The following is an 11,579-nucleotide window of genomic DNA, read 5'->3' on the forward strand; positions in this document are numbered from 1 at the left end:
GCGCGGAACAGGCCCTTTGGATCACCGAATCTGTGCCAACTAGTGATCCCCACACACTAACACTATCCTACACACTAGGGGCAATTTACAGAAGCCAATTAACCTATCAAACCTGCAGAATGTGGGAGGAAACCAGAGCACCCGAGGAAGCTCATGCAGTCACAGGGAGAATGTACAAACTCCGTACAGACAGCACCCATCAGTCGGGATTGAACCCGGGTCTCTGGTGGAGTGAGACAGCAACTCTACTGCGGCGACTCTGTGCTGCCCCTGGCTTTTGTAGTAATAGTTGAAGGAAATGATTGGCCTGCAGTCCTGGGGAAGTCCCTTATTCATTAATCGGCTGAGCTAAGAGTGCCTTGGGATTTCTCATCCAAAAAAACGCGACCTTTGCCAATGCAGCACTTTCTTCACATTACACTACGATATCATTGTGTTTGGTTAGAGTGGCCTTTACATTTTCAGCATACAAGCTGATGTTTGATGACCCACTCAATGCAGGAGCTCAATTAAGTGAAACAACGTTTTAAATAGAAAGGAGGGAAAGATTGACTGAAAATAGAAAATATACTAGTGCCAGGATTTCCATTTCTGAGGGCTGATTATAAAATGACTTGCTGTTCAATAAACAGAATTTTATCATTCTGGCCCAATAGTAATGTATAATTGCCTACATTAAAAATTAAAAAATTAAATAATTTGATTTGATTTTGGGGCCATTTTAAAACAAGGCTGTTTTATATTTTATAGATTATTAAAAAAAAATATTTTCAAATTCTGATAAGTTAAAATGTCAATAAATTTGAGGTGTAATATAGAAACAATTGCAGTCAGAATAAGCATTTACTTTTTGTTTTGAGGGTTTGAAGCTAATTTGTAGACCCAAGTCGAAAGCTGCGGTTTCTGTCACTTTATAAGATGCAGCTAGAATGTATTTAACTTATTTTATAAAAGAGGTCAACCACCTTTTACACTTTAGTAATTAAATCATTTCGATGACTTAATTGCAGCATTGCAGAATCTCCATGAAGCTTGAAACATCCTCTGACTCTTCAGTGTAAATTACCTGTTGTTATTGAAATGTAACTTTAATATTACTAGGTGCTGTAGCATGTAAGGTTTAAACTGAATAGACCTGTCAAATGCTGGGTTTATTACACGTTGTTCTTTCATATCTGCATGTAGCTTCTGCATTAGGACCACATATTCAATATATTCTCATTACATCTATATGAGCATATTTTAGGTCATCCTACTCAAGAGACAATAATTGTATTCAGGCTTTAACTTCGTGTTCAGTATGTATTAAAAAAAAAATTATTAGTAAATTTATATTGCAACTATTGTGTTAATATGGTTATACTCAATTTAAAATCGTGGACGTCAATGTTTTTTGTTATCAATAGAATCACAAGCGTTCAATCCACCCCAGTATATTGGTGTAACAGTATCAGTCCAATGCATTGAGGATAGACGCAAAAAGGCTGGAGTAACTCAGCGGGGCAGGCAGCATCTCTGGAGAAACATAGAAAATAGGTGCAGGAGTAGGCCATTCGGCCCTTCGAGCCTGCACCGCCATTCAATATGATCATGGCTGATCATCCAACTCAGTATCCTGTACCTGCCTTCTCTCCATACCCCCTGATCCCTTTAGCCACAAGGGCCAAATCTAACTCCCTCTTAAATATAGCCAATGAACTGGCCTCAACTCCCTTCTGTGGCAGAGAATTCCATGGATTCACCACTCTGTGTGAAAAATGTTTTCCTCTTCTCGGTCCTAAAAGACTTCCCCCTTATCCTTAAACTGTGACCCCTTTTTCTGGACTTCCCCAACATCGGGAACAATCTTCTTGCGTCTAGCCTGTCCAACCCCTTAAGAATTTTGTAAGTTTCTATAAGATCCCCCCTCAATCTTCTAAATTCTAGCGAGTATAAGCCGAGTCTATCCAGTCTTCATATGAAAGTCCTGCCATCCCAAGAATCAGTCTGGTGAACCTTCTCTGTACTCCCTCTATGGCAAGAATGTCTTTCCTCAGATTCGGAGACCAAAACTGACCATTGGGGTCGAGACCCTTCTTCGTCCCGTTCCTTCTCTCCAGAGATGCTGCCTATCCCGCTGAGTTACTCCAGCATTTTATATCTATCTTCAGCGTAAACCAGAACCTGCATTTCCTTCCTACACACTCACTCCAATGCATTGTCCAGTTATTTTGAAATATACTTTGCAAATCTCCTTTTTATTTCTGAAATAGTTTCAACGCATTTTTTTCTGCTGTATGTACGATAATCTCACCCACTCTTGCTGCATTATGTGCTATGTAACCTTCTGAGAACTGGGATATCAAACTATTTCCAAACAAAGACAGCATTTGGTGAGAGAGAAAAAAATTGAGGGCTTATACAAGGAGGCTTAGGGGACGTAGGGCTCTTGAAGAGCATATGTTCCAGCAGGGACTAGATGGGCCAAATAGACTCTTTGTTCTAAATTCTCCATTGTTTGTCCAGCACTGGGGACTTGGACACTTTGGTAGCTCTTTCGAAAGTCCACACAATCAGAAACAACTACACTTAATTTCACGATGTATGTTTCTAACCGAGAATCTCTTCGTAGTGAAAACCCGGTAGGTCCCTATACTTGATCAGCTTTTATATTGAAAGGATAAAACTTGTGATGCTCAATATTCCATTTAATGTCTATGTGTATATGCAACTGGAATATGTCTGGGTACTTACACACTGTTGCCGACTGGAACAAAGTATCCAGTGATTTTTATTTCCTTGGTAGTCGTGGTAGAAAAAGTTTGTGTATATTTGCAAACTAAACTTTAAAAATTCTCTGATATCATAACGAAATGTAATGCCATTAAAATGTGAGATGAATCTGAAATACTGTTTTGTCGCAAGTGGAGACGGGATTCTTGTAGCTAAACGCTTCGGCTTTAAGCTCTGTGTATTTTTTATGGGATTAGTCCAATGCAGATGGCAAATCTTTAGTCAGCATTTTGAATACGATGGCAAACGTAATGAAATATGGATTATGCGGGAATTTATTTTTAGGACCTGTTCGTGTGACATTGAACGAACATGATCTATCACTTGTTTAATTTTATACAAGTGTGCGATTTTTGTTAGAACAAAAAAAAAAAACACAAAGTGTTGTAGGAATTCAGCAGGTCAGGCAGCATCTCTGGAGGACACAGAGCATATTAGCTGTTCATTTACAGTGTGGTAATACTGTCTTATTGTTCAGATGCCTAATCACTCACCTACTTCTGCCATCTGAACCCTTGGTGAAGTTGATGGAGTGCTAATAATCATGAAATTGTGTCAGATTTCAGATTGGCGTATGAATATATATTTGGGCACGAGACCAAATCTCTATTCTGCCCCTTCATAAAGCAAAATTATTCATATGGGGCATCATATTTCAACCAAATAACGTGCATATTGGAATGTTTACATTACGAGTCTTAGAAGCTACCCAGATATTTCAAAATTATACAAAATGCTGGTAACTTAGAGGGTCAGGAAGCATCCGTGGGGAAATGGATTGGTGATGTTTCAGGTCAGGACCCTTCTTCAGACTGAATCCTCCCCCCTACAATCAGACTGAATTGTTTTGCTGGTCGTGATCAACGACAAATAAAATTGTCAGGCAAAGTAGAGGACTAAAGACAGACACAAAATGCTGGAGTAACTCAATGGGTCACACAGCATCTCTGGAGAAATGGAATAGGTGACGTTTTGGGTCAAGACCTTTCTTCAGATCCGAAACGTCACCTATCCATTTAATCCAGAGATGCTGCCTGACCTACTAGGATGTTGCCAGGACTAGAGGGTCTGAGCTTTAGGGAGAGGATGAGCAGGCTGGGACTCTATTCCTTGCAATGCAGGAACATGAGGGGAGATATTATAGAGGTGTATAAAATCATGAGAGGAATAGATCAGGACAGAGTCTCTTGCCAATAGTAGGTGATTCGAGGACCAGAGAACATAGGTTTAAGGTGAAGGGGAAAGGATTTAATAGGAATCTATGGGGTAAGCTTTTCACACATAGAATGGTGGGTGTATGGAACAAGCTGCCAGAGGAGATAGTTGAGGCAGGGTCTATCCCGACATTTCAGAAACAGTTGGACAAGTACATGGATAGGACAGATTTGGAGGGATATGGACCAAACGTAGGCCGGTGGGACTAGTGTAGCTAGGACATGTTGAGTGGAGGCAAGTTGGGCCAAAGGGCCTGTTTCCAAACTGTATCACTATGACCCACAGAGATACTCCAGCATTTTGTGTCTATCTTTGGTATAAACCAGCGTCAGCAGTTCATCTTTACAACAGATATTTCAGAAGACTGATGAACACAAGAAATAGGAGTGGGAGAAGGTGATATGTCGCTCTGAGACTGCTCCACCATTTAATAAACCATGACAGGTTTGATCTTAGCCTCAGCTGACCCTCCCTCCTGTTCTCTTTAATCCTTGCTTCCCCATGAGACCAGAAATATATCTTGCCCTTGCAGATTGAATGACTCGGGCTTTACTGAGGTAGAGAATTCAAAAGATCAACCCTTTGATAAAATAAATCCCTCCAGCCCCTTGTTCTAAAGTTATGTCCCATGGTTTTAAATTTCCCATGAATGGGAATTATCTAAGCATCTGCTCTGCCGCATCAGAATCTTATATTATCTCTATTTCTGTAAGGCCTTTGATAACCTGTTTAAGCATCCCATGGAATTAATTAGTTTAGAGATACAGCGTGGAAACAGGGCCCCCCCCCCCCCCCCCCCCCCCCCCCCCCCCCCCCCCCCCCCCCCCCCCCCCCCCCCCCCAAAGTCCCCCCGACCAGCGATATCGACCAGCGATCCACACACATTATCGCTATCCTACACAAACTAGGGACAATTTACACTTATGCCAAGCCGATCAACCTACAAACCTGGATGTCTTTGGAGTGTGGAAGGAAACCGAAGATCTTGAAAACCCATGTGGTCACAGGGAGAACGGACAAACTCCATACAGACAGCACCCATAGTCAGGATCAAACACGGGACTCCGGTGCTGTAAGGCAGCAACTCTACCGCTGAACCACCATGCCGCTCCACTCTAAAAAATGATCTGAAAGAACATCTGAGCAGCCTCCAAAACATGCATATCCCTTCAATAATGAGACTAGAGAACACAGGGCTACAAATATGATACTGAGCTATAAGGATCTCAAGCACACACTACATTTATATTGATACATGTATAACCTACCCCCCTTATAATAAAGGTCAACATTTTATTTGCCTTCACAACTTGTACCTGTGTGGTTACATTTTGATCAATGAATGAGGATATATAGCTCTCTCGTTCTCAGAAGAAGGGTCTTGACCCAAAACATCACCCATTCCTTCTGTCCAGAGATGCTGCCTTTCCCGCTGAGTTGCTCCAGCAGTTTCTTCACACCAAGGTCTTGCTCTGTGGCAAATAACCCCAAGGTGGTTGTTCCAACCTTGTTCTATGGACAGACTCGTGATGTGCATTGTAAGCACAAATGCATGTACTCTGGCCAATCTGAGTAGTTGGGATCCCACCACTGATCCTTGTAGCACCTCACTAGTTCATACTTACCAACCCGTAAATGCAAGCCAATACCCTATCCATGCTAAGGTCTTACCAGGGTCCACTACCACCCAGCCCTATCCCCATCACACACTATGCATTTATAGAGTCATATAGAGCATGGAAACAGGCCCTTCGGCCCAACCTTGTTCTTACCTTGTCTGGTGGCTGTTATGTGGCACCTAATTAAATGCGAAGATAGACACAATATGCTGAGCAGTTAGCGGGTCAGGCAGCATCTCTGGAGAAAAAGAATTGGTGACGATTCGGGCCAGAACCCATCTTCCGACCCGAAACCCAGAATGTCACCTATTCCTTTTCTCCAGATATGTTGCCTGACATGCTGAGTTACTCCAACATTTTGTGTCTGCATCTATGGCCCCTTCCTACACATCTAATGCCTGGAAAACCAAAATACACTAAGATTAGACATAAAAAGCTGGATTAACTCCCCAGGTCAGGGAGTTACTCCGCATCCTAGGAGAAAAGGAATAGGTGATGCTTCGGGTCGAGACCTTCTTCACACCAAAATACACCACATCTACTAGTTCCCCTTTTATCACCCCTACTTATTATGCTCCCAATGATTATGTTCCACTGAGTTACTCCAGCCTTTTGTGTCTCTCTTGACTTAAAACTCCTGAAGAATTGTAGCTTTTTTTTTTACCTTGTGTACTTCAATGTCGAAATCTCTGGATATAGTCAGTGGATGAAGAGAGGCATTGAAATGTTAGAAGACACTATGAAACCATGTTGTCATTTGTAATGCATAAATCTCTGTTTAATACACTCAATTTCCCAAATTGGCAGAATATTGAAGTCCTGAATTTCTTGCAATGTAAAGTATGTCAGCACCAGTACAATACAATCTTCACACTATTCCAATTATGAATAATAATGCTTTAATCAGAAAGAAAGAAATGAATCAGTTTCTGCTTATGCTGCCTGACACAAACAAAAATGTACAAGATTTAAACTGTGGCCTTAGCTTTGCATGTTTACAGTCTCCAATGCGAGTACTTGTTTTACTCTATGACACCAAAATTATAATGTCATAAGTGGCAGGAGCAGAATTCGGCCCATCAAGTCTATTCCCCCATTCAGTCAAGGCTGATCTATCTTTCCTAACCCCATTCTCCTGCCTCCTCCCCATAACCCCCGACACCCGTACTAAATCAAGAATCTTTCTATCTCTGCCTTAAAAATATCCATTGATGGCCTCCACAGCCTTCTGTGGCAAAGAATTCCACACATTCACCACCCTCTCACTAAAGAAATTCCTCCTCGTCTCCTTCCTAAAATAACGTCCTATAATTCTGAGGCGATGACCTCTAGTCCTAGGCTCTCCCACTAGTGGAAACATCCTCCCCACGTCCACTCTATCCAAGCCATTCACTATTCGGTACATTTCAATAAGATCCCCCCTCAATTTTCTAAACTGCAGCGTGCAGAGGCCCAGTGCCATCATTCGCTCATCATATGTTAACCCACTCACCCCTGGGATCATTCTTGTAAACCTCCTCTGGACCCTCTCCAGGGCCCGCACATCCTTCCTCAGATATGGTGCCCAAAATTGCTCACAATACTCCCCTGACCAGTGCCTTATAGAGCCTCAGCATTACATCCCTGTTTTTTACATTCCAGCTCCCTTGAATTGTAGAGATCTTTAACTAAGTATTGTCACAACCCAAATAACCCAGTGACACACAGCGGTTATCAAACAATATTGTGATGAAAAAAAAAATATATAGACTGCAAATAAATCCACAACAGTACAGTATTAAAGTTGAACTTGTATGGTTAACCTCTGTTTGGGGGAAATAATGCTCATTATTTTAGACCAATGCAAAACATTTCAAATCTATACATTTCAGGAAGTCAGCAGCTGAACAGCTAATCTTGCAATCCACACCCAATTCATGTTAAATAAAATTAGTCCAATAACAATCAAACATTTCAAAATTAATATACATACAATTCTTCTATTTCTCTGTGGCCTTCAACATACTAAAGTAAAATTGAGGCCTTCAAATTGATTAGGTTTTCATTGATGTAAACAAAAAATTAAATTCTGGTCTCCACTAAATGTGGGTGATTACAAATACTGTAAAGTATATAAAAACCATGTCATGGTTCAACAGTAGGAAACAGTGCTTTCATTGTTCACTTTTAGAAAGTGAATTCGCCTGTAATGCACACAAAATGCTGGAGTAACTCAGCGGGACCCCACTTATTCCTTCTCTCCAGAAATGCTGAGAAATGTTACTCCAGCAATTTTGTGTCTATCTTGTGTTTTCAACGCCTGCCGACGGCCGGGTTTTGGCAAGCCTGCCCGACCTGCTGAGTTGTTACACCAGCATTGTGCGGTGTCCGGCATCTGCAGTTCCTTCCGCCACAAATTCGCCGATATGTGCTTAAGGTTCGTCTTTAATTCACACCGGCCATTGGGATCCAATTGAGTTACATCTTGGTGTTAAAAATTTCGCACGTAGCACCGATATGATTGACTAAATATTCGTGGGATTTTCTGTTTTTAAGCGTTGAAAATTTGTGTTTTGGAGATTATTTGTGCTGTTAATCGACGTGGCAGGGACTAAGTAAATTGTGTTTCAGTCTGAAGAAGGACCTCGACCCGAAACGTCACCTATTTCCTTCTTTCCAGCGATGCTGCCCGACCCGCTGAGTTACACCAGCGTTTTTGTGTCCACCTCATTGTGTTTCAACGCTGGTCGGTAGAGGGGGGCGGGTTAGAAATAATCTTCCTGCAGTGGCTGTTTTTATTTTGTTGTTGTAAAGAAGTGGTGCCCACTCGACGGCGCTGTAAGCAGCGTTCAATCCCACCGGTGATCATTTGATAATTTCACTGCAAGTGGCAGGTTCGAGAATTACAGCCACAACGATCTTTAACCGTGTGGTTCAAGCAGTAGGGTCGTCGGTACCAAAAGAAAAGACGGGAGCATGCAGGCCATTGGAAACCGGTCTTGCTGGTCGTTAATTGTTAAATCTACCTAATCCAGAGCTAATATCTAACTGCGACCCTTCCATCGTTTATTAAAAGATATCCCATCGTTATCAAAATTCCCATTAGTTTCAGATGTAGTCTTTTAAAAAAAAAATGAAGAGGGCTGGTGCTTGAGTCAAGATGATGATTTGCTTTTACCGTTACTGTCGGCAGTCTTAGACCCTCTGCCTGCGGCACACTGCACGCGATGTAAGACGTTGGACAACACGTCTTGGTAGTAGCTGAGAGCGACCCAACCGGGCAGATACATCAAGGTGATGAGACCCATGAAGTTGAGCGGATAGTGGGAGTAGTCCCAGGAACAGGCGTTGAATCGGCGGAGTCCCAGTCCCCAGGTGAATTCCCAGGTGTATATGAAGAGGACGTAGACCGGTAACCTCTGCCAGGTGCTCCAGCCCAGGCGGTGGTAGAGGTGGAAGTAGAGTTTTTCCACCACGAAGCTGCAGCTGCCGTACATGAGGAAAGACCAGAGCGACGTGTGGCCCAGCAGCGTGCGGTCGGATCGCTCCACCAGGTTGAACACGGAAGTGAAAAAGATCTCGTCCAGTAACCCGTGCATCCCGTAGAAGACGAAGCGGAGGGAGCCGGGCAGACCCCGGGGCGAGGGCAGGCGCTCGGGGCATCTCGCCCGGCAGCAGCATTGCAGGCGGAGGAAGCCCTTGAGGAAGAGCTGGGAGTCGTAGAGTGAGAGGAGGTAGTGGAAGAGGACGGTGGTGAGGGAGGACGGCGACCCTTCCACCAGCGAGGTCAACAGGCTCTTCAACCCCACGTACACCGAAGGGTAGACCACCAGGTGGAATACGGCGGGGCAGCTTCGGAAGTTCTTCTCCTGCAGGTAGACCTTCTCCAGGGCCAGGTAGGAGAGCGAGTGGAGCAGCCCGAGGAAAGGCGACGAGTAGCCCAGCAGCTTGGGGTCACCGGTCTCCACGAAGCGCCGGGCCGACGACAGCAGGACGTCCAGGGTTATTCCGTGCATCCCGTAGAAATACATCCGCATCCAAGTGGGCAGCGGGGGGTTGGCGCGGCCGCTGCTTTCAGCACCGGACAGGTCCTTGAGCCGAGGGGCGGCCGCGGTGGTGGAGGCGGCGGTGGACGCGGGCGCCCGGGGCCGCTTGATGCCCTGTCCCGGCCGCTCCGCCGACAGCTGCCGCTGAGCGTCACGCCGTTTGCTGCTCATCATCTTCCAGCTTCGCAAATCGGCTTTCAGCTCCCTACTTCCTCTCCTCTCCTCTCTTCTACCTTCTCTCCTCCCCTTTCCCCACCTCTCCTCCCCTATTCTCCTCTCCCCTCTTCTCCCTTCCTCTCTCTACTCCTCTCCCTTCTCTCCTCCCCTATTCTCCTCTCCTCTCCCCACCTCTCCTCCCCTTTCCCTACCTCCCCTCCTCTATTCTCCTCTCCCTTCCTCTCTCCTCTCCGCTTTCCGCTTCTCTCCTCTCCTCTCCTCTGCTCTCCTCTCCTCTCCTCTGCTCTTCTCTGCTCTCCTCTCCTCTCCCCACAACGGAAGCCTGCCTTGCACTTTAAAAGGCAAAAAATTAATAAATAAACGGCCCGCAGAAGCAACCGCGGAAGGTTAAAGTGCGGCTCATCCCCTTCTCTGTCCTTGCGGGCAAGGAACTGGCAGCTTTGACTGTGAATCCAATCCCGGTTAGTAGCCAGCAAGCCGTAGCGAGCTCGGCCGACGCAGCACAACCGGCAAACACAGACGTACAACGTCTCCACACAGCGACCCAATATTTCCCCAGCCTGGACGCAGCCATGGTTAAAGCCGCATGCATGAATGCAAACAGCCCGCAATCACTCGAGTGTCCATCTTCCCAATAAGACCGACTCTCCCCCTTCCCCCCTCTTATGCAAAATCGCTCCTGCCGTCAGCTCTCGTTTTAACATTAATGCAACATTGCGACCGTCCTCTATCCCCTCCCACTTCAAACGTGTATTAAAAACGCCTCTCTTCCTTCTCAACAACGTTATCCCGCCCGCTGCCTGCAAAAGCAGAGGCAAATTTCATAATCTTCTTGATTAGTACGGGTGTCAGGGGTTATGGGGAGAAGGCAGGAGTATGTGGTTGAGAGGGAGAGATAGATCAGCTATGATTGAACGGCGGATTAGACTAGATGGGCCGAATGGCCTCGTTCTGCACCTAGAATTTATGAACATGAATTTATAATGATATGGTGCTAATCTGACAGAAGCAAACCATCAGAGTCGTGGAAAATATCACCTACACTCTCCTTCCTCCGAAAACACACAATTCTCCCCAAATATCTTTCCATTTAATTTCACCTTTTCAGCTGTCACAGGTTTACAATTTATGATTCTCTAGCAAGGATTCTGCTATAAACACAAACAATGTATTCAAGTTCATGTTCATAAGTGATAGTTGCAGAATTAGGCCATTCGGCCCATTAACTCTGACTTTCAATCATGGCTGATCCATCTTTCCCTCTTAGCCCCATTCTCCTGCCTTCTCCCCATAACCCGTGAGACCCGTACTAAATCAAGAATCTATCTATCTCTGCCTTGAAAATATCCGTTGTCTTGGCCACCACAGCCTTCTGTGGCAATGAATCCCACAGTTTCACCCATTCAAATGGGTGTTTCATTACATAAAGATTGAAATATGCAAGGTAGTGATTAGCGTTTTAGCTGATACACGCTGACTCTACATCTGTTAATTGACCTCTGCTGTTCATTGTTCCCAAACCCTTGTTAAAATCACCCAACGTGTTATAAAACCAGTTTATGAATTAGCGCGTGAGAAACATAGAAAATAGGTGTAGGAGAAGGTCATTCTGCCCTTCGAGCCAGCATCGCCATTCAATATGATCATGGCTGATCATCCAAAATCAATACCCCTTTCCTGCTTTTTCCCCATATCCCTTGATTCCGTAAGCTCAAACAGCTAAATCTAACTCCCTCTTGAAAACATCCAGTGAATTGGCCTCCACTGCCTT

At 44.5% G+C, this 11,579-nt stretch overlaps 1 protein-coding gene across 1 annotated transcript; it reads right to left on the reverse strand.

Annotated features, from left to right (window-relative positions):
- Positions 1–8,310: 8,310 nt before the first annotated feature.
- On the reverse strand, positions 8,311–10,591 carry tmem229a (transmembrane protein 229A). The gene has a single exon (XM_055650253.1). The coding sequence runs from the start codon at positions 9,803–9,805 to the stop codon at positions 8,741–8,743; it is 1,065 nt and encodes a 354-aa protein (XP_055506228.1). The 5' UTR covers positions 9,806–10,591; the 3' UTR covers positions 8,311–8,740.
- Between the last annotated feature and the right edge of the window lie 988 nt (positions 10,592–11,579).

The sequence above is a fragment of the Leucoraja erinacea genome, chromosome 19 (assembly GCF_028641065.1).
Source record: "Leucoraja erinacea ecotype New England chromosome 19, Leri_hhj_1, whole genome shotgun sequence".
NCBI classification, from domain to species: Eukaryota; Metazoa; Chordata; class Chondrichthyes; order Rajiformes; family Rajidae; genus Leucoraja; species Leucoraja erinaceus.